Consider the following 23,383-nt stretch of genomic DNA (forward strand, 5'->3'; position numbering starts at 1 on the left):
GTAGCTTTCCTTGCTGATCCCTCCCATTTTCCACTCCCTGTAGGCTTTCTGCTTTTTCTTAATCACCTCTCTGAGATGCTTGCTCATCCAGCTTGGTCTACAACTCCTGCCTATGATTTTTTTCCCCTTTCTTGGGATGCAGGCTTCCCATAGCTTCTGCAGCTTTGATTTAAAGTAATCCCAGGCCTCCTCTTCCTTTAGATCCATAAATTCTTCAGTCCAATCCACTTGCCTAACTAATTTCCTTCATTTTTGAAAGTCAGCCCTTTTGAAATTAAAAACCCTAGTTGCAGATTTATTTTTGTTAATCCTTCCATTCAGTTTGAACTGAATTAGCTCATGATCGCTCGAACCAAGATTGTCCCCGACAACCATTTCTTCTATGAGGTCCTCACTACTCACCAAAACCAAATCTAAAATGGCATCCCCTCTAGTCGGTTCAGCAGCTACTTGATGAAGGAATCCATCAGCTATCGCATCTAGGAAAATCTGAGCCCGATTATTATTCCTAGCACTTGTCCTCCAGTCTATATCTGGGAAGTTAACGTCTCCCATGATCACACAGTTTCCATAAGTATTTACTTTATGAAAAACATTAAAAAGGGCTCTATCCATATCCAGATTAGATCCCGGCACACCCCAAGCACTATCCCAGGGGAGGCTCTAATAGTTTTCTTCCCCAATATGATTTTTCCCCAGACGGACTCTGTCTTATCCATTCTATCGCTTCTTATTTCTTTACATTCTACCTCATCATTGATACGCAATGCTACTCCACCACCTTTACCTTCATTTCGGTCTTTCCTAAACAGCATATACCCCTCAATACCTGTAGTCCAGTCATGACGACTATTCCACCATGTTTCTGTTATCCCTAGAATATCTGGTTTCATTTCCTACACCAGTCGCTCTAGTTCCTCCATTTTCTTACCTAGGCTCCTCACACTGGTGTAAAGACATGTTAATTTTTGCTGTTTGGACTCACTCACATTCTGTACCCGATTCGGCACGATCATTCTACAGCCAGTACGACCTATTAGACTGGTATCCACACTGCCCTTCCTCCTTATATCCTACCCACGGCTGTATCCTCTCTTACTTCGTTTTCTTCCCTCTCAATGCTAAAATCCGTTGTGGAGATTACCTGGACATCTCCCAACCATCTCCCCCAAATTCCTAGTTTAAAGCTCTCTTAATCAGTTGTGCCAGCCTCTATTGCCTTCCCTACTCAGATGAAGTTCATCCCGAGAGAACTGTCCTCTGTCCTTGAAGGCCTCCCAGTGGCCATACATCCCAAAGCCCTCCTTATAGCACCACTGCCTAAGCCATCTGTTGATAGTCATATTCTTGCCACACCTTTGTTGCTCTTCTCTAGGAACAGGCAGAATCCCACTAAAGATTACCTGAGCCTCCATTTCCTTAAGCGTCTTCCCCAGCCTAGCATAGTCTCCCTTAATACTTTCCAGCAAGAATCTAGCCCTATCATTTGTTCCCACATGAAGGATAATTAGGGGATTCTTTCCTGCTTCCTTTAGGATCCTTTTCAACCTCAAGTCTACATCCCATATCTTAGCACCTGGAAGACAGCACACCCTTCTATTCTCTGGATCAGCTCTGGTTCCAGGCCTGTCTATTCTTCTCAGTAAAGAGTCCTTTTGGTTTTTAATAAAATTTACCTTTTTTAAGAACAGGATTGCATTTTTGGTGTCATAAGTGGTTTGTGCATGATGTTTGATTTGCTCTTCCCGGAAGGGGTGGTGGTGGTGGTGAAAGGGCTTGAGGGTACCCCACAGGGAGGAATTCCCAAGTGCTCCTTCCTGGGTCCAAGGGTGGTGGTGGTTCTTTTTGTTTGGTTGGTTTTTTTTTGTTGTTTTTTGGATTTTTTTTTTTTTTTTGCATTTGGGTGTTGGTAGCATTTACCAAGCCAAAGTCAGAGAAAAGCTGTAACCTTGGGAGTTTAATACAAGCCTGGAGTGACCCGTATTCATTTTTAGAATCCTCGCGGGCCCCCACTTTCTGCACTCAGAGTGGGGATTCATCCTTGACATGAGCAATGTAGTTACACAGCCCTAGCCCCCAGTGCAGATGTCCTACATCAGCAGGAGAGCTTCTCCTGACAACATAGCCACCGCCGCTTGAGGGGGCTGGACTAATGAAGTCCGACGGCAGAGATCTCTCCCATTGGCTTAGAGCATCTCTAATAGCATGCTACACCAGTGCAGCTACATTGGGGCAGCTGCGCCAACATCAGCTTTATTGTGTAGCCATCGTGTCAGACACAAAACCAGAGAATCAGGACTTAACATGCGTGTATATGGAAGTCTGAAATCCGAGGCTGACGCATTCGTTGCCTCATTGGTTACCATCGTTTCTACAGCCCGAATGTCCTTGTTACCCAATCAGGCACCCAGTTTGGGATCTACAGGGAAGGAATGTCCTATGAAGCACTCTCTCTTTGGATCCAAATGGTGAAGGAGGATTGTTCTCAGTCTAACCTTGGTATCCTCTGGAACTGTAATCAGTGACCCTGAACTAGGAAGTAGAGTTGTACAAACAATTTTCCTTGGATCATTGGTCACCATAGCTTCCTTTACTGGAGTGGAAACAAAGAACTGAGTGTGTACACTTTCAACCCCAGTTCTTTCCAAATCCTTGGCCTTGGGTAGGGTAAATTTACACTTCTCTGAAATAGAATCCTTTACAAAACCACTCAAAATCTCAGTAGTGTTCATGAGGAATGGCTTCCCAAACCATACCCAGCTTTTCTTTAATTTGGTGGCACAGTTCCAGGCAAGGGATTGGATACAGGGCTGGATCAGAATCTCTGTTAGTTACCAGAGCTGGAGTTTCTATTCAAAAATTGCTATTTTTCTAAAGCTATTAGATTTCCCACACTGCTTTCATTTTATAAACATTTTTAGCACCTACAAAGGATAAATTCAACAAAAACCCTCTCTTCTATTTCCTCAACATCTGCATCATGAAGAGGACCAATCCCTACGCCACAGAATTAACTAGGAGAGATCTTCTGTAGGGCCTGGGTTACACATGCTTTGGGAACCAAATACAAGGGCATTTTGCCTAGTTCAAAATCACTTACCATGGAATTTTCTCCCCAGATCATCTGTGACAATATTGCCTTAAACAATTGAACTACACTGTGATCATATGCACTTCCTTCTGTTAGCTGGGGTTCTGCTGTTGTTCACCATTTCCGAGCGGAGATTTTAAATCACTATTTTTTCTTTGTTAGCATGTCCAGTAAATTGGAGAGTTCTCTCCTGTTGACAGAACTGCACTTGAACTTTCTCCATGTCATCATGGAGGGATGGGGAAAAAGCAAGGCTGAAGTGAGAAATGATAACGTTAGCAAATGGTCATTTGTCTTAAATTCTCCAATAAATCTGAGCTATAGCCTATCAAACTGAACTAATATCTAATTGGGTGACCAAACAGCCTTCAGGAAAGATAGAAACCCACATCACAGAGAGATAGAATACATGACAATGAAAGTGTCAAGTGAAATTCCAGAGCAGGTTACATTTGATTATTCAGAATCAGGACAAGAGAGTCTCCCATCACATTATCCTCTGATCCATTCAAACATACCTCACTCAACACTGTCTCAATAGTCAGTTATGTTATTTACAAAATTTTTAGTATCCTAGCATCCCCCATAATGGGGGGGGGGGGGAGACGGACGGACAGCCACCTTGCCAGAAGAAGCTTTACCAATAGATGGAGCCTGGGATTTAAACTCCAAATGATCACAGTGTGTTTGGGATCCATCTGAATTCCCCTTCCAGGTTTTTGACACTTTCATCTCCAGTCATAGCGACTCTGATATAGGATTAAAGAAGTCAAAGCATCGGCTCCAAGCACAGACAGCTGAGAACGCTTCATCACATGACACTTTGAGAAGTGGAGGGATAGAATGTGATGAAGATACCTTTTATATGAGCCATGCAGAGTGTAACAGTTCTGCAGTGATGGGGAAGGAGGGAATCTCTGAGTCACTCCATCTCCTTGCAGTGTCACAGAGGCTGAAATGACACTTTCCCCCCTGCCCCTGCTCCTCTTCATTTAAATATAATCTGAAAAGTTCCCAATATAACTGCTCTTCAGCACAACCCAGAGCAATGTGAGAACAACTGGCAATGATACAATTTGTATCATTGGTGACTCAAACAATAACTGGAATAGGAGGAATGGTATAAATGTGATGCTTCCTGTTTCCCTGGTAGGAAGTACACACTCGAATTACTCATGGAACAACTGAGTCGATAGAAAGAACCAATGTGTCAACCTCAAAACGGGGCGAACTGCAAAAGGCAAAAATGGACCACTCCTCTGGACAAGCTGAGGGATAATGGTGCTGCAAACAGTTCAAAGAGCTTAAAAGTTACTATTTGGGAATCAGGAAAAATATTCAAGAAAAGGAAGTACGGATAGCCCTAGAGGATTTTACGGTGTTGACCCCCTTGCAGATTCTCTGATGCCTAACATGGGCTGAGTACCAAGAGAAGGTTTTCCCACACTCACGGCATTCATAGGGCCTCTCCCCGGTGTGGATTCTCTGATGTTTAGAAAGGGCTGAGGTGTAAATGAAGCGTTTCCCACACTCACGGCATTCATAGGGCCTCTCCCCAGTGTGGATTCTCTGATGTTTAGAAAGGGCTGAGGTGTGAATGAAGCATTTCCCACACTCACGGCATTCATAGGGCCTCTCCCCTGTGTGGATTCTCTGATGTTCGGAAAGGGTTGAGCTCTTAGTGAAGGTTTTCCCACACTCACGGCATTGATAGGGCCTCTCCCCTGTGTGGATTCTCTGATGTTCGGAAAAGTTTGAGCTCTGAGTGAAGCATTTCCCACACTCACGGCATTTATAGGGCCTCTCCCCTGTGTGGATTCTCTGATGGGTAATAAGGTTTGAGGTGCTAGTGAAGGTTTTCCCGCACTCACGGCATTGATAGGGCCTCTCCCCGGTGTGGATTCTCTGATGGCTAACCAGGTTTGAGGTGCGATTGAAGGTTTTCCCGCACTCACGGCATTCATAGGGCCTCTCGCCGGTGTGGTTTTTCTGATGTTCAGAAAGGGATGAGTTCTTAGTGAAGCATTTTCCACACTCACGGCATTCGTAGGGCCTCTCCCCGGTGTGGATTCTCTGATGTTCAGAAAGGGCGGAGGTGTTGGTGAAGCCTTTCCCACACTCACAACATTTATAGGGCCTCTCTCCTGTGTGGAGTCTCCGATGGGTAATAAGTTTTGAGCTGCGATTGAAGGCTTTCCCGCACTCACTGCACTCATAGGGCCTCTCCCCTCTGTGGATTCTCTGATGTTCAGAAAGGTTTGAGTTCTTAGTGAAGCGTTTCCCACACTCACAGCACTCATAGGGCCTCTCCCCTGTGTGGATTCTCTGATGTTCAGAAAGGGCTGAGGTGTTAGTGAAGCGTTTCCCACACTCACGGCATTCACAGGGCCTCTCAACTGCGTGGATTCTCTGATGAACAGAAAGGGCTGAGGTGTTAGTGAAGCGTTTCCCACACTCACGGCATTCACAGGGCCTCTCAACTGCGTGGATTCTCTTATGGGTAACAAGGTTTGAGCTGCAATTGAAGATATTCCCACACTCACGGCATTCACAGGGTTTCTCACCTGTCTGGATTCTCTGATGCTTTATATGGGCTGAAAAGTCATGGAAGCTTTCCCCGCACTCAGTGCATGTATTTTTGCTCTTTCTCCTGAGGATTTCCTGCTGTGTTGTGCTTTCCTTCAGGTCCTTCTGAGTTCCCCGACAGGAAATACATTTATCCACTTTCTCTCCTGGTTGGTTTCCCTGCTCCTTTTCTGGTCTGGGCTGATTCTCACAGGATTTTCCCTGCTCATGACTCCTGGACTCATTCCTTTCCGATCTTTGCGATAATGCTCTGTGTTTATCCACTTGCTCAGCATCTTCCTGCTGAGAATTCTGCTCTTCTTTCTCACACGCCATTGCATCACCTGCTGTGATAGAGACAGAAACCTCAAACAGGGACGGAAAGGGGAAGGCCAAACCAAAACAAGTGCTTGAGAGAGGTCAAATAAAAATCAGAAACTGAACTCCCCCAAACTTTTCCCCCAAATGGAGTAGTAGGATTTTATGTTGGTATTTTATAGAATTTAGAATGAAGGATAAAGAATAAGAACGTAGCATGTATTAAATGCATTGGTGTATGATTTGATCGTATCCTGCCAGCCACCCTTTTTGAATAACAGAAAGGAATGGCCCAATGGGTCAACGAGTAGAGATCCATCAGCCAGAATCTGTGTCTGGACTGATTTCAAGGCAGTAACAGACCTTTGCGGGTCACCAATTTGTTCTAGGTTTAGCATTTTAAAATAAGTAAACGAATGCCATGATTGTTTTCTTTTGTATTGGAATTTGATGTTCCTGTTCAAAATGTTGTATGTAAATTAATTTTGTTTTGTGTGTGAATGAGAAATGTGTGTGTTAAGAGATAAGTGTGAAGGCCATCGCTGAACCAGATGCACGAGGGAGGAATGAGAGACGGACGCAAGGGCGCCGGGAGGCTGCAACACGCCCCTATTGAAATGTCAAAGGAGGGCAGATTGATGACTCAAAAGATGAGACAGGAACCTATCAATGAGGACAAGACAGCTGTGAACTAAACGAGCATGGGATAGCTCCCTGAGGGACTTGATGAAAGAACAAGATAAAGGATGAGAAGGACTATTTAAGAAAACAAGAACTCAAACAATAATTGATTACAGCATCATGGTGCAAAACTCATTGGTCCTAATGAAGGAAAATCACTATATAAACAGGGGGCCTTCCCATGAAACTTTGGCTTCACCCTGCCAAGATTTCCGCAGAGCACCGTGTGACGATCAACGTAACCCAGCTTCTCCTACCCATGATCAACCTAGCTGGCCAGTAGGTTGATCCGGACTCTGGACTGGTAACTATAACATCGACTGGCGGGACAATGTGTGCGTGTGTGGTGTGTGATTGAATGCGTATACTAAATGTTGTATCTTCAATAAACGCAGCATATTGCCTTTTCCCCTGAAAATGATCCTGTGCGTTTCTTATAAGCATAACAGGGTAACGCCTACAAGGTAGCTAGCTAGCACATCTTGGAGGGACTGTTCAAATTAAGTGGTTCATCAAGAAACACTGGGTTGACAACGGACCATGGGAGAAGCCCATCTACACTGAGTGGACTGTCATGTAAATGTGCTGTCTGGAACCTAGGTAATGGCTTCCTGCAATGACTGAGGGAAAATGGGCATGAACACGTGACTTGCCCATGTGACCTCAAACTCCATCTTGTTGTTCTAATTTTCCACAGTAAGAACAATGGGATGCCCTCCACATGGCAAAAGCTATAAAAGGCCCTGGAAACACCTCCATTTTGTCTTCAATCCTGCTTTTTACCTCTGGAGGAACTTTGCTACAGACTGAAGCTCTGAACAAAGGACTGAATGACCCATCCAAGCTGTGGATGTGTTCCAGAGACTTGACTTAAGCCAGCAGTTCATTCCATCACTGCGATAAGCCTGAACCAAGAACTTTGCCATTACAGTATGTAATTGATTCCCTTAGCCAATTTTAACTCTCACCTTTCTTTCTTTTTATGAATAAACCTTTAGATTTTAGATACTAAAGGGTTGGCACCAGCATAAGTTTTGGGTAAGATCTAAGTTGTATATTGACCTGGGAGTGGCTAGCCCTTTGGGATCAGAAGAACCTATTATTTAATGACATTGGTTGTATTAAATACTCATATCTGAATCCAGTGTTTTTGGTGGTGTTATAAGAACTGGAATGCCTGTGAAAACTGCCTTTATGTTTTCTTGTTAGCCAGTGTGGTGAAACAGGAGTTTACTTTTGTGGCTGGTTTGGTCTATTTTATAAAAGAATAACCACCAGTTTTGTTTTGTGTTTGCCCTATTTCTCAGCAGTTTGTCCTGAATTTGGCATCCTCAATTCTGACCCCTAAGGCACGGTGACAGGGTGCCAAGGGAGGCGGCTGGGTCATGGATTTACAGGAAGTTAGATGACCCAAACTTCATACAGTATCCCTTGGGACCACCCTCTTTAGGGTATGTCTACCGTGCATCAGGAAGTCAGCCACCTTCCAGGCTGGGTCTCACACTAGTGCATTAAAAATGGCTGTGGAGACATTGCTTTGATGTTAGGGCCTCCACCGTTATTTGTAGGGAGTCAGCATGGACTCTGGCTGGGAGGCAGCCTCCAGATGCAGTGCAGACATACCCTTAATGGGCGACATGCTAGCTTTAGCTTTTTCAAAGGGCTAACCCCGGTTTCCCTTAGAACCACAGAGTTAAAAGGAACCACAAAGTTAGTCATCTAGTCTAACCCCCTGCCAAGGTGCAGGATTTGCTGAGTCTAAACCACCAGATGGCTCCAGCCTCCTTTTGAAAACCTCCAGTGAATAAACTTCCACCACCTCCCTAGGCGTCTGTTCCTACTGTTCTTCCAGTTAGGAAGTTTTTCCTGAGAGCTAATCTAAATCTGCTGTCCTGTGGTTTGAACCCACTGCCTCTTGTCCTGCCTTCTGTGACAAGAGAGATGAACTGTTCTCCATTCTTTGTACGGCAGCCCGTAGCGAGGAAGACCAGCAGGGACCACAACCTGCCCCTTGGGCTACAGAGCCAGGAAAGCCACGTCCACCCCTCCGGAAGCTGAGGGGCGGGACAGGAAGCAGAACTACAAAAGGGGGGACTTGTAGCTCAGTTGGGCTGGAGCTGCTGTGGAAGACAGACGCTTATCACCCACTGCCAGAGTGGGACACCGAGGAGCTGCTTGGACTGCTGCCAGTGGAATGGCCAGACCAACCAGGGTCACCGGCCACTTGAGGTGCCGACAAGCTGATGGGGTTGCCAAAGACCACTGATCCCAGGGAAATGCAGGCCAGAGGTACCAAAACCCTGGGGACTGTAGGAAGTAGCCCAGGGAAACTAGACCATCGTCTGATTGAGTGTTGGCCTCACACTAAGTCAATGTGTTGCGGGTGGATCCCCGCTGATCCAGTGGCAGACTACACTGCCACTGTTAGGTCCCTGGGCTAGGACCCAGTGGAGTCAGGTGGGCCAGGGTCTCCCTACCTCCTGCCACCCAGACAGTTGGGTGGTAGCCTCCCCATCTTCAGCCAGGAGGCCTGTGTTGGTCTACCATCCACCAAGCTAGGATGCCAGGCTGTTTGGTGCTTGCCCTTACCTGAGCCCTAGCCTGTTTGCTGCTCGCCTTGGGCAAAGCCCCTAATTGTTTGCTGTCCCACCCTGACTGAGGGCCTGGGCTTGGAGACTTTGCAGCTCTGCCCTGATTGCAGGCCAGAGCATGGACTGTTGGTGCCCAGTCCTGCCTGAGGGCCGGGCACCACAGACTCACTATTGCTCAGCCTGGATCAAGTGGCCTGAGCTTTGAAGACTGATAATCCCCCTTAATTGATTGCAGTGCTAAGAGCATGACCGTGAGGTGGCATGGCCTCCCTCAGGGATAGACCAGGAGGGATGGCCACGCACATTTACACAGCCTTTTGAGTATTTGAAAACGACTATCACCCCCCCAACCCCTTCAACTCTTTTTTTCCAAACTAAACACACCCAGTTACATCAGCCTTTGCTCACTGGCTTGTGTTCCATCCCTTTGATCATCTTTGTCACTTACCTCTGGAGTCTTTCCAGTTTCTCTACATCCTATCTATTCACTCGTGACCAAAACTGGACACAGGAGTCCCCCTGAGGCCAAATCAGTGCTGAGTAGAGCATTACCATCACCATTTGTGATTTCAATGCTATGCTTCTGTTAATGCATTTGCTTTTTTTGGTTTTTTTGCATTATCATCACACTGTTGACTTTGTGTTGAGGTTGTGATCCACCACAACTCTCAGATCCTTCTCAGCAGTGCTGCTGCCATGCCAGTTATCCCCCAACCTGTATTTGTGCATTGGGTTTTACTTCCCTAAGAGTAGCACCTTACCCTTGTCTTTGTTGAATTTCATTTTGTGGTCTATAGCCCAGTTTGCAAATTTATCAAGATGCTCTATCCTCCAAAGTGTTGATAACCCCCCCTAGCTTTGTGTCATCTGCAAATTTGATCAGTATGCTCTCTATTCCTACATCCAGGTCATTAATGAAGATGTTAAATAACAGTGGACCCAAAACAGATCCCTCTGACACCCCACTTGAGAAATCCCTCCAGTCCGACATCATTCCATTCATAGTTACTCTTTGTTTGTGGTTGTGTAACCAATTATATAGTCACTTAATGGTAGTTCCGTTAAACCCGCATTTCTCCAGCTTACTCATGGGATTGTGTCAAAAGCCTTTTTGAAGTCCAGGTCTATTTTAGCCACCAAACCAGTTACCCTATCAAAGAAGATGATCAAGCTGGTTTGTCACACTATGTTCTTAGTAAATCCATGCTGGCTGCTCTCGATTGCCCTTCATCCTCCAGGTATTCACAAACTGAATATTTTATTCATTGCTCTAGAAGCTTCTCTGGTATTGAGGTCAGGCTGAGTAGTCTATACTTCCCCAGCTTCGCCTTTTCCCCCTTTGTAAAGATGGGCACTAGGTTAACCCTTCTCCAATCTTCTGGAACCTATCTTGTCATCTGAGTTTGCAAATTTTGCCAGACGCTCTGAGATTTCATCAGCTAATTCTGGGGTGAACAGCAAGAAAGGAGATGGCGGGAGGGCTAGCTTGGGGGATTAAGAGCTCTGTTCTAGACATTTGAGATGTTGAGCTTGAGTTGATGGCTAGCTATCCACAAGGAGTCATCAGAGGGAGGCTGAGATTTCTGTTTGGACAGAAGGAGACAGGGCTGGAGTAGAGCGGTAGATCTGTGATTGATCAGCATAGGGACAGAAGCTGAATTTGTGTTTATGGGTGAGATTTCCCAGAGATAAAGTGCAGAGGAAGAGGAAGTGACCAAGGACTGAGCCCTGTAGAACCCCCACAGAAAACCAGAGTGTGTGTGTGGGGGGGTGAGGAGGATCTTCTTAAATACACGCTGAAGAGTGGTTACAGAGGTAGGAGAAGAGCCAGGAAAAAGACAAGATGTCAAGAAGACAATCATGGTCAGTGGTATTAAAGGCGGCTGACGGGTCAAGAAGAATAAGGATGGAGTGCTGATTCTGAGCTTTGCTTAGGGAGAGGGCATTAGAGACTTTGGCAAAAGCATTCTCAGCGGAGGGCCCCAAATATCTGCCTCCCTGAAACCTTCCCTTCCCACTGCCACCAGATCCTTCCTGCTCCTTGGAGCAACCACTCCCCATACCCTTCCCACTATCCTCACTCTTCTCCACTTCCACGTATCCCAGATCTCCTACCCAATCCTCCCCCTCCAACAACACCACTGCTGGGACCTCCACCCCCTTTTCTCCATTCCCAGTCTCCCACTCCCCAGACCCACCACACTACCTGTTCCCAGGAGATTCTGCCTCTGATTCCTCACCTCCTCTTCATCCCTCCCTGATTCCCTCTAGTGTAATCTTCCACATACCTATCCCCTTCCTCCCACTACACTCAGCCTTCCCTAGCTTCTGGCACCAAACAAGCACTAGTTCCCCCATCATCTTTTCCCTTCCCACTGCTCCCTGCTCTCCTCTCCCCTCCTCCACAAGAACTCCTGAATAGTAACCTCACACTGCTCTCAGTCATTGGTTGGTGGGGTGAAGAGGACATGCTGTGGCCACTGCCTCTGAGCTACACCAATTCATCTGAGTCAGAGCCGTACCACTGTTAATTCTCAGACTATGTGTATTGTGCATTATGCTTGAATTCTGCAGGAGTTCCTCTTCAACGTTTCCCCCTGGATTCCAAAATTTCAGGGCTGAGAGCAATATTTTAAAGTGTTTTAAAATCCAATTGAGACTCTGGCCTCTTCTGAGCTGCAAAGTTTTGTCAGCATAGCTCTGTTTGTTAGGGATGCAAAAAAACATATCCTTAATTGATAGAATTATGCCGGCAAAATCTCTCATGCAGAAACAGAGCGCCGAAAAAGTCTATTAAAAAAATGAGGACATCAAAAGCCCCCAAACTATATAAATATGGAGTACAGGTTGCCCAGTTCTGCTGCATGCCTTTCCACTAGGTGTGTGGTGGCTAAACTTAAACCTCTGAAAACCAGAAAAGGAAGAGTTAATATACACACCAACCCTAAAATGTAACCTTAACTCTGCCCTTAGCCCTGCAGCTGGCGCTAGCCACTGGGAGTGGCTCAGTATGGCTGGTGCAAAGGTTAACAAACTAACAAAGGAAGTGGAGGCTTCTTCATTTCTTGAAGTCTTCAAGTCAGAGTGGATGCCTTTCTGGGGGAGGATTTAGTCCAACACAGCATATTCAGTTCAGTACAGCAGTAACTTGAGGAAATTTTATGACCTGTGTTATATAGGTGGTCAGACTAGATGTCCTAATAGCCTTTTCTGACCATAAAATCTATGATTCTACAATAGATATGAAGGACTAAGAACATCCTCTTGTTTGTGTTGTGTTCACAGGAGGGAATCCCAGCATTTATCCGCATGCCCCCCAGCTGTGTGCACTGGGTCAGCTGTAGGCGTAACTGGATGGTGGAGGGAGTAGTTTGAGTAGCTTGGCAGAGCTGTGACCATGATATGAAGGGAGGCCCATGTGAACCCTGAGGGACCTAGTCTGCCCCATTTCAATGCACTTAATGGGCTGTTGCTGAGATAGGGCAGAGTAGAGGTGGCGTTGTGGGGGTGGTGTGAACCTCAACTCGGCATTTCCCCTTCTAATAACCAAGGGCACAGGAATCCTTACCCAGCGAGGTCACATTCTCGTAGTTCTCCTGCATGACGTCTCTGGAGAGGGCTCTTTGACGGGGGTCCAGCAGAGCCCACTCTTCCCTGGTGAAATACACAGCCACCTCCTCGAAGGTCACCGGCCCCTGAAAGAGGAAGAGTCCAACCCTCAGTGCTTGCTGCCCCAGACACAGCCCCACTATTTATGGAGGAAGAGAAGCCAATCAAATGGAAGCTCTGGGAGGCTGACAGTCAACAGAGTCCCACCCCACCCTGCTCAGAGCAGCCAGGAGGCAAAACAGGAGGGGAGATAGAGATCCCCTTGTCCGTCGCAGCAGACAGAGGGGGAAGTGGTTTGAGCATTGGCCTGCTAAACCCAGGATTGTGAGTTCAATCCTTAAGGGGGCCATTTAGGGATCTGGGGCAAAAATTGGGGATTGGTCCTGATTGGAGCAGGGGGTTGGACTAGATGATCTCCTGAGGTCCCTTCCAACCCTGATATTCTATGATTCTAAGGTCATCTTCTCATTCATCACACACCTACAAGCCAGAGGCTGATACAGGGGATGGGGCCCCCAGTAGGCTCCAGGGTTGGCTCCGCAATAGGAATCCCAACATGCTTCCCATTGCCAGCAGCTGAAAGGAAGGGGAGGGGTTAACTACTCTACGCCCCACTGGTGAGTAACCCTTCCCCCCCCGCCCCCCCGCTTCATATCTCATAGCAGCCTCTGGCGGGTAGGTTTATGTTCTTCCACTGGGAATCTGATCCCTTTTCCCAGCACTGTCCAGTGTTCCCCAGCCAACCCCATTCTACAAATAGGGTAATTTCCTCCCCCAAACCCCTACGTCTGTTCCCGGAATCCAGGACGTGGGGTCAACAACTCCCTGCAAGTTTGTCACATGCCTTGTCCCCCTCCCTTTCTCCACCCTGGGTATTTCCTGCCCCCATCCCACCTCCAGACTAAACTCCTCCAAAGATCCCAGGCCCTCAGTATTTCCTGCCCCTCTCCCTCCAGCAGGAACCCACTAGCAACCCCGCAATAATCCCTACCTGGACTGGCTCCACGACAGCCAGTTCCCTTCCCCGTCCTGTGAGAGGCTGGGACAATCTGGAGCCAAAGGTGCGGATTATTCTGCCACCTGTCAGGGTGAGAAGGGGGACAGGGAAGATTTCAGAAGGGCCTCTAGTTCCTGTCACATCATGATTTGCCCCGGCCCTTTCCCTGCACAAGATGTTTCTGACTCGCATGCTGGGAAAACATTCCATCACTTTATCACAGCCCAGACCCAACCCCTCCCACCAGCACTAAATCCACTGCCCTAGTTTTAAAACCCTGAGAGCAACTCCCCCAGTGGTGGGGACCAGGCAGGGACAGGACAAAGTCTGCCCAGTGCTGGTGCAGGAAATGAAAGGAATTTTGCTGGTGATATTCAGCTGGAAGGCACTGTCAATAGACACAAAGAGTGGACCATTAAGTGGGGCTCACTTCTATTTTATGCATGACATTCCTCACGCTCACGCTTCAGAGTCTCAGCCACCACTGCCAGGGGTCTGGAAGGCACTTTGCCCCGTAATGTATTCTGAGAGGGTTTTTTTTAATCTCCTTCCTCTGAAGATTCAGGAACAGCCAGAGAAGAAGACAAGTCAGGTTGTCAGTGACCTGGGGGTGGTTTCAGCTTCTTCTGCAACGTGGGGTGTGGGTCACACACTAGGATTACCCGGAAACATCTCACTTAACCATTTCCCTGCCACTGCGGGGGTCTGGGGCACTGGTGCATCTCAGTCCCTCCTGTTCTCTGCCTGGGGCATATAACAGTCTAGTCTCCCGTGGGCTGCAAGACTTTGGTCTCACTCCAGCTGTTGTGTTTAGTGCGGGGGCGGGAGCTGGGTGGTGTTGGTGGCCAGTGCTAGACAGGAGGTCAGACCAGATGTTCCAATGGTCCCTTCTGGCCTTAGGCTTTGACTGGATGTGGGCAGGTTTGGGAGCTTGTGACCTTCTCACCTCCCACTCATTTCTCCTTCATTTTCTGTCTTGTCTTTCCCCCGTCCCCTCCCTCTGCCCGGGAGACTTAGTGACCAAGGATCTCCTGCAATTGCGGATAGCACTGAATGCCAGTTTGGATCCAAACTTTCTGCCTCCTCCCCGTCTCTACTAACCACCCAAGGGGTTTCAGTCTCTCTGGCTGTCATACAGGCAATGAAAGGGTTACTGTGCACAGCTGCAAAAACTGCCTAATTTCCCAGCTGAAATAAGTAAGCGAGTACCACTTACTGCAAGTTTGCGGGGAGGGATAGCTCAGTGGTTTGAGTATTGGCCTGCTAAACCCAGGGTTGTGAGTTTAATCCTTGAGGGGGCCATTTGGGATCTGGGGCAAAAATTGGGGATTGGTCCTGCTTTGAGCAGGGGGTTGGACTAGATGACGCCCAGAGGTCCCTTCCCACCCTGATATTCTATGAACAATTTTTTTCTGACCCCTGAACATTTACTAAAAAAGTAAGACTAAAACATGCATCCATGCCGAGTCTCTGTATAACTTGTATATTTCAAGAGGCTGACAAAGAATACTTGACCGTAATGAACAAGGGAGTGCAGGAGAGGGGGAATGAGATTTTGTTTGCTTTGGATCATAATGAAACGCTCAACATCTCACAGCCTCCTGCCTGCCTTTCCTGAGCCCCCGGGGGTCACAAACCACCAGCCGAGAAACACAAGCCTAGATCTTTATTTTGTATTGTCATTGACTACGACTGGAGAGAGAGGGCTACATTGTACCCAGACAAACCATGAATGAGCCAAGTGCTATGGCATATATGGACCGACCCTGGCAACTGTTAATTCCAATAATACCCACGTTTTGAACTCTCTTCCTTACTTCACTGTGAAAAGAATATGAAAGTTCAGAAGATCTTACAATACCCAAAAGCAACAAGTTGATGAAAATTACGTTAAATTATTTTCAGCCATGAATGTGATGCACAGGTGCAAGAAGACCAAATGCAGAAAATTAAATGAGTCCAAACAAAAGGGGGCTAATGATATCGTTCCGGGACAGTACTAAGAACATGCTTGGAGAACAAGAAAACGTAGGAACAAAGTTACCTATGCCAAATTTGGCCTTAGGGACATGGATTTAAAAATGGGGGAGAGGGAAGAAAGAAAATCATCTATCAACTTGGCAAGTTTGTCTCTCATCACAACTCCTCCAAGGTTCCTCAACCCAAGTCAGAAGCAGCAAACTGATGATCCATGATTCTTAATTTTCATTTTTTAAATTCTGTTATATCCTGTTCCTTTCTTACAAAGGCTGTAAGGGCTTGTCAGTTAAAATATATTCCAAAGAGACCCATTGCTCCAGTGAGCAGTGACTTTCTTAAAGTCTCTAAATGCTTGTAAGTTAAATTATTTTCTAAAAGGACCCCTCAAAAGAGCAGGATTAGTAATGAAACATATTCTGTTCCCCGCAGGCCACTGCCTCCGTGCCTTTACTCTCTGGTGCATCGCCTTTCAATAATTCTAGCTCTGCTGAAGATGTTCCCCAGAAATTAATTATCCCAGGGGTGAACAGGAATGTATTGGGGGGAAAATTAAGAGTCTATCTTAAATGTATAAAATCATTCCAGGAAACTTTCAAATACATGTTCAAAAAGAGCTCAGCCTTTGTATTTTGTAAAAAAAGTCTCAAGCAGACATTCAAAACCAGGAAAAGTTGTCAAAATCTTAGCGGTCTTAAAAAAAAACAAAACAAAACCAACCTTTTAAATCAGACTATGTAAACTTAATGACTAAACACTTAATATGACCGCAATTAAAAATGCCAAAATGAAATGACTAAAATTAAATTAGTAAACAATGCAATACTTAAAAAAAGTAAAAGCAAGAAAAAATTAGAGGACAAAAAAATCTTGCAAAAACTTTAAATGCTTAAGTGACATTGATGAGCTAAAATATTTAAGAGACAAGTCTGCTGAAAATACAGTGGTGCAAGAACAAAGTAACATCGCTTCACATTGTTCCACAGCTTCCAAGGGCTGGAGGCTGCTATCCCCCGTCACTAAAAGCACTGAAGCACTTAGAGGAGAGGAAAGTGATCAGGAACAGTCAGCATGGATTCACCAAGGGCAAGTCATGCCTGACTAATCTAATTGCCTTCTATGATGAAATAACTGGCTCTGTGGATGAGGGGAAAGCAGTGGACATGTTCTTCCTTGACTTTAGCAAAGCTTTTGACACGGTCTCCCACAGTATTCTTGCCAGCAAGTTAAAGAAGTATGGGCTGGACGAATGGACTATAATGTGGATGGAAAGCTGGCTAGATTGTCGGGCTCAACGGGTAGTGATCAACGGGTAGGGCTCCATGTCTGGTTGGCAGCCGGTATCAAGTGGAGTGCCCCAGGGGTCGGTCCTGGGGCCGGTTTTGTTCCATATCTTGATAAATGATCTGGAGGATGGTGTGGATTGCACCCTCAGTAAGTTTGCAGAGGACACTAAACTGGGAGGAGTGGTAGATACGCTGGAGGGTAGGGATAGGATACAGAGGGACTTAGACAAATTGGAGGATTGGGCCAAAAGAAATCTGAGGAGGGTCAACAAGGACAAGTGCAGAGTCCTGCACTTAGGACGGAAGAATCCCATGCACCGCTACAGACTAGGGACCAAATGGATTGGCAGCAGTTCTGCAGAAAAGGACCTAGGGGTTACAGTGGACGAGAAGTTGGATATGAGTCAGCAGTGTGCCCTTGTTGCCAGGAAGGCCAATGGCATTTGGGGACGTATAAGTAGGGGCATTGCCAGCAGATCGAGGGACGTGATCATTCCCCTCTATTTGATATTGGTGAGGCCTCATCTGGAGTACTGTGTCCAGTTTTGGGCCCCACACTACAAGAAGGATGTGGAAAAATTGGAAAGAGTCCAGCGGAGGGCAACAAAAATGATGAGGGGACTGGAACACATGACTTATGAGGAGAGGCTGATGGAACTGGGGATGTTTAGTCTTCAGAAGAGAAGAATGAGGGGTGATTTGATAGCTGCTGTCAACTACCTGAAAGGGGGTTCCGAAGAGGGTGGATCTAGACTGTTCTCAGTGGTACCAGATGACAGAACAAGGAGTAATGGTCTCAAGTTGCAGTGGGAGAGATTTAGGTTGGATATTAGGAAAAACTTTTTCACTCTGAGGGTGCTGAAGCACTGGAATGCGTTACCTAGGGAGGTGATGGAATCTCCTTCCCTAGAAGTTTTTAAGGTCAGGCTTGACAAAGCCCTAGCTGGGATGATTTAGTTGGGGATCGGTCCTGCTTTGAGCAGGGGGTTGGACTAGATGACCTCCTGAGGGCCCTTCCAACCCTAATATTCTATGATTCTCTGATTCTATAAAATGGTTATTGGTCTGAAATCTGCCCATGACCCGTCAGAGACAGACACGTACCCATGTCACTTCCCAGCTCCAGTCGCAGCATCTCTAGGGGAAGGAGAGGAAGAGAGAGGAGAGAATTCAGGCCCTCGCTTTCCTGGGGAGGTTCCCATTAGTTATTAATATAACTGCTGTTAACTATGAGATGATGACAGAGATCTGAGGCTGATAATGCAGCCGCTGCAGACAGAGCCAGCCCCAGAGGGCTACACCATGGGGAAGGGCGACTCGCGGAGCTGGGGCTGTGAGATGGAGCCTGGGGTCAGTGACATCCCGAGAGTCCCCGACTCCTCCCCAGGGCCAGGGTCACTCTAACCAGAGGAGACGCCACCCCCAGACTCCCACTCACCTTTGAATCCCAGCAGCCCCTCCTGCAGGACAGCACTTTTCAGAGAGAAATCAGTGAGTCTCCTCTCCAGCTCCACAAACCCCGGCTCCGGCTTCCGAAACGCCCCGTCCTCCCTGCCGGGGAAAGGAAGAGCGGTGAGAAATAGGCCTGATCCCCAGACCCTGAGCCCAGCAACCCCCAAACTCCAGGAAACCTGGATCTGAGCTTTGTAGCCCGAGATGGTCCTTGTCACGGTGAGTCACCCGCCCTCAACCCTGGGCTCTCCAGAGAGATGGGAAGTGGGGAGACACCAGAGCAAGGAACGGAAACATTCTTCAGGAGCTTTCTCCGGGACGCTCTGGTTCTGTGGGGTGCTGAGCCACCTCCCACGCTGGTTTACTGCAGTAACAAGGGGCACCAGCACTGGGATTATGTGGAAGGGGAGGAGACAAAGACCGAAGCCTGGGCAGGTCCTACATGCTGACAGTGGCCACAGACGGAGCTCAGGTCTCCACCAGGGAGTGAACCTGGGCCCTTTAATGCCAACCCCCCCAAGCCCTTCAGTTGAAGCAGTAACCCTGGGGCATCCAGCTCATTTGGCAGAGAGGGTCATATTGCCCTGTCCGTTATGGTCAGTGGGCCAGGGCGTCAGTTTAGGACTCTGTGCCCTGCTCCATTCACAGCAGGACACCCACTGCTCTCCATGGGACACCCATGTGCAAAGGACAAGGTGAGAATCTGCCCTTCGTATAGGAAATACAATTTTAATTCTTAGTATTTTGCTAAGTCTTTGTCTGTCACACTCAGTGTCACTCAGGAGGAAAACAGACCCCCTCCTGGACTCCCCTGTAGGGCCCCCGATAGTTCTTCCCCTCCTTTCTCCATTTCCCTCTTGCTTCCTTGTGTCTCTCCTCTGTTCTTCCCTCCCTACAGCAACCACCAATTTCCACCCCACGAAGGCTTCACTCCCTCCCCTTCCCCCCTGCTCAGGTGATCAGCCAGGGAACGCTGAATGTTGACATCAAAGTGTCCTCCCTTCAGTTGACACCCCGATGACATTAACAGGGGACAGGAGAGTTCACGCTCTCTGAGCTACGGCTTCGGGCAGCCCCAGCAAGGCAACGCTGTCTCCCTTTACTCTGCGGAGATGCGGGGGGCCAGCAATTCGCTTTAAAAAATTCAAAAGCTGAGTTTCTGCGCCCTCAGAACACGGGATGCGGCCGGGAGACAGGCCAGGTCGGGCCCATCGGCCCTGTGTCTAGCAGCCCTGCTGTGACCTCCTGAGCGATCAGACCGTGAACGGCTCTTCTCCTCCCTGAGTCAGCCACTGGGGGAGGCAGAATCACATGCTCCAAGGGCAGGGGGCAGCTTCCTATTCAGTGCAGTTATCAACCCTAATGGCCCATGACGGGGAGCAAAGTGGAGCCCAGGACTTACCTGCCCCCAGTGCTCCCAGCACCCTAAAGAGGGAGAGAAAGAGGAGGCAGTCAGGGGGCATGTCCCTGGGTGGGGAGGCCTCCTGGTCTGCAGGGGAGACACCACTGAAGCCTCGGGTACGAGGGGAATTTCAGGTTGCCATTCCCAGAGCAGCTGCCACCCCCTACCAGGGACTTTCCCCTATTGCCCGCAGGTCGCCAGTGAGGAAACCTTCTCCCCAGGCACTTTACAGGCGGAAGATATTTCTCTGCATTGAGAACCCAATTCCTCCAGTGCTGAGAGACCCAGAAGGCCCCTGGCCCCACTGAACCCATTAACCTGCTGTGAGTGGGGCCTTAGGCCTGGGGCTCAGCATGGTGCGGGAGGGGATTTCATCCTCCAAGTGAAAATGCAGACAGACATTTCCAGGAGAGAAGGCCTTGGGGCTGCAGCATCCAGGACTCCCAGGACCCATCCCTGGTGCTGCTGCCAGACTCACTTTGTGACCTTGTCCAGGGCTCTGCCCCTCCCTGTGCCTCAGTTTCCCCCTTTGTCCCATAGGGATAATTGCCCCGACTCCCCTTTGTAAAGTGCTTTGGGGTCTGGGGCGGAGACGCTCCTATAGGAACGCTGCCCGTGGGCAGGGGCTCTGGGCTCACACAGACTGACCCGCTCCTGCCCAGCAGCCTCCCGCACCCTACGGGCACCATGCCACCCCCGTGTCGGACCCTGGGCTCCGGTGGGGACGGGTCCCTGGATGAGGCTGGCAGGCTGGGCCCTGCATTCGCCGTCACTCGGGGCACCGGGATCCCTGCCGAACCTGGGCCCTGGGCACCTACCAGCAGCTCCTGGCTTTGCCGCGGCTCCTCGGCTTCGGCGGCTTCTCTCTCTTTGCCCGGAGGGGCCCGACGCTCTCGGGGGGGCTCCTGGAAGACGGGGGGAAAGGAGAGGAAACTGCTACAAACGGCTGTCAGATTTCAGGGACCCCTCCTGCCCTGCAGATTCCTGTACAGAGTCGGGGGGCGGGGGGGGGGGGGAGGCTCAGACTGAGAGGAGACGGTGAAACGCAGGGCCCCCGGCTGGGTGCAGCCCGACCCCCAGCGCCCCACGTCCCCCTGGGGGGGGACGGACCTCGCTCACATCCCAAGCAGCCAACTTCAGACAGTCCCAGCTCCAACCCCCAATGCTCCCGCAGGGCCAGATCTGAGCATGGAGCCCCCCCCCCCCCGAAAACATCCCCCCAATCGCCAGCTCTGAGCCCCCCCCTCACCCCGTAAATCGACTCGCCCCAAACTCCCAGCTCCAAGAATCCCCAGCACCAGCCGCTCCCCCCCCCAGCTCCGGTTCTGAACCCCCCCCGGCTCCCCCATCCCCGGCTCCGGCTCTGACCCCCCCCCCAGCTCCGGCTCTGAACCCCCCCCCCCCCCAGCTCCGGTTCTGAACCCCCCCCCCCCAGCTCCCCCATCCCCGGCTCCGGCTCTGACCCCCCCCCCCCCCAGCTCCGGTTCTGACCCCCCCCCGGCTCCGGCTCTGACCCCCCCCCCCCAGCTCCCCCATCCCCGGCTCCCGGCCGAGCCTGGGCTCCGGGTCCCTCCCGGGCTCCGTGGCTCCGGCCCGGGACACTCGCCCCCCGCGGCAGGAGCGCGTCCGCCCCACGCGTGTCCCCGGCCCCCGCCGCCCACCCGGGCTCTGCCCCGCGGGCCGCCGGCCTGGAGCAGCCTCCGCGCTGTGCTCCCGGCCCCGGCCATGGCCCCGCTGCAAACACACAAAGGCTCCCCGGGCTGGGGGGGGCAGGAAGGGGCGGCTCCCCCCCCCCGGGCCTGGCCCTGCCCCAGCGGGCCCCTCGCAGGGCGTTTGGGACACTCGGGGATCGGGGAACCCCCCCCCCCCCCAACACACACACAGCCTGGGGGGGCAGGAGACCGGCTGGATCGTCTCAGGAGAAAAGCAAGGGGAAGGGGGCTGGTTTTCCCAGCTGGGGATATGCAGAGATCTCCTCTGATTTCGGCTTTGGAGACTGGGCACCCTGTACAAGCCCCTTCCTGGAAAGCGCCTAAATCCCCTGGCCACAGCTCTCCCCTGCCCCGCTGTGGGGAGCTCCCGGGGCAGCAGAGTGGCGCAGCGGAAGCGTGCTGGGCCCATAACCCAGAGGTCGATGGATCGAAACCATCCTCTGCTAGCCTGGCTTTTATTGCCGACTGCCCTGGACAGCGTTCAGCCTCCCTTTATTCCTCCTCTCCCTGCGTGACCCTTCCCCGGCCCTAAAACCCCCGCAGCCACCCTCTCCCCCCGAGTCCCCTCCTGTCAGGAGAGAGCTCTGCACGGTCTGGCTCTGGCTCAGGGGGGCCAGGTTTATATAAGTTTTGGTGCTGCCCAGAATGGGTCCAAGTCCTGCCCCGTTCCTCCCCTTCCCTCCCGCACCCTGTCAAGGTTCCTCCCCCACTCTGAACTCTAGGGTACAGATGTGGGGACCTGCATGAAAAACCTCCTAAGCTTATCTTTACCAGCTTAGGTCAAAACTTCCCCAGGGTACAAAATATTCTACCCTTTGTCCTTGGACTGGCCGCTACCACCAGCAAACTAATACTGGTTACTGGGGAAGAGCTGTTTGGACGCGTCCTTCCCCCAAAAATACTTCCCAAAACCCTGCACTCCACTTCCTGGACAAGGTTCGGTAAAAAGCCTCACCCATTTGCCTAGGTGACTACAGACCCAGACCCTTGGATCTTAAGAACAATGAACAATCCTCCCAACACTTGCACCCCCCCTTTCCTGGGAAATGTTGGATAAAAAGCCTCACCAATTTGCATAGGTGACCACAGACCCAAACCCTTGGATCTGAGAACAATGAAAAAGCATTCAGTTTTCTTACAAGAAGACTTTAAAAAAAAATAGAAGTAAATAGAAATAAAGAAATCCCCCCTGTAAAATCAGGATGGTAGATACCTTACAGGGTAATTAGATTCAAAACATAGAGAACCCCTCTAGGCAAAACCTTAAGTTACACAAAAGATACACAGACAGAAATAGTTATTCTATTCAGCACAATTCTTTTCTCAGCCATTTAAAGAAATCATAATCTAACCCGTACCTAGCGAGATTACTTACTAAAAGTTCTAAAACTCCATTCCTGGTCTATCCCCGGTAAAGACCAGCATACAGACAGACACACAGACCCTTTGTTTCTCTCCCTCCTCCCAGCTTTTGAAAGTATCTTGTCTCCTCATTGGTCATTTTGGTCAGGTGGCAGCGAGGTTACCTTTAGCTTCTTAACCCTTTCCAGGTGAGAGGAGCTTTCCCCTGGCCAGGAGGGATTTCAAAGGGGTTTACCCTTCCCTTTATATTTATGACACACCCCCACAGCTCTGCCTAAGGCTCTGGGAGGGAGTTTGGGTGCAGGAGGGGAGGTGGGCTCTGGGCGGGAGTTGTGGGCTC

The 23,383-nt window shown here is 49.4% G+C and overlaps 1 protein-coding gene and 1 non-coding gene across 5 annotated transcripts; one reads left to right on the forward strand and one right to left on the reverse strand.

Annotated features, from left to right (window-relative positions):
• Positions 1–2,223: 2,223 nt before the first annotated feature.
• On the reverse strand, positions 2,224–22,175 carry LOC140904208 (uncharacterized). 4 transcript variants are annotated; one of them, XM_073326602.2, is made up of 8 exons: positions 21,631–22,175; positions 20,788–20,874; positions 19,970–19,992; positions 18,554–18,666; positions 18,220–18,252; positions 13,847–13,935; positions 12,815–12,941; positions 2,224–6,003 (listed from the first exon to the last, which is right to left on the reverse strand). In XM_073326602.2, exons 1-8 carry the CDS (start codon positions 21,694–21,696, stop codon positions 4,430–4,432), a joined length of 2,112 nt encoding a protein of 703 aa, XP_073182703.2. In that variant the 5' UTR covers positions 21,697–22,175; the 3' UTR covers positions 2,224–4,429. The 4 variants fall into 4 exon arrangements, with proteins under 4 accessions (XP_073182703.2, XP_073182707.2, XP_073182705.2 ...); XM_073326606.2 differs by lacking the exon at positions 21,631–22,175 and adding an exon at positions 21,080–21,132; XM_073326604.2 differs by lacking the exon at positions 18,220–18,252.
• On the forward strand, positions 22,056–22,127 carry TRNAM-CAU (transfer RNA methionine (anticodon CAU)). The gene has a single exon. It is a non-coding gene; the product is annotated as a tRNA-Met (tRNA).
• Positions 22,176–23,383: the final 1,208 nt, after the last annotated feature.

This window comes from Lepidochelys kempii, chromosome 28, assembly GCF_965140285.1.
Source record: "Lepidochelys kempii isolate rLepKem1 chromosome 28, rLepKem1.hap1, whole genome shotgun sequence".
NCBI lineage: Eukaryota > Metazoa > Chordata > Testudines > Cheloniidae > Lepidochelys > Lepidochelys kempii.

Coding starts and splice junctions, on each gene's coding strand:
- LOC140904208 (XM_073326602.2), bottom strand. CDS start 21,696: ATGGCCGGGGCCGGGAGCACAGCGCGGAGGCTGCTCCAGGCCGGCGGC. Junction 19,993..20,787: donor GGCAAAGCCAGGAGCTGCTG/GTAGGTGCCCAG, acceptor CTCCCTCTTTAG/GGTGCTGGGAGCACTGGGGG. Junction 12,942..13,846: donor CTGTCGTGGAGCCAGTCCAG/GTAGGGATTATT, acceptor TTCCTCTTTCAG/GGGCCGGTGACCTTCGAGGA.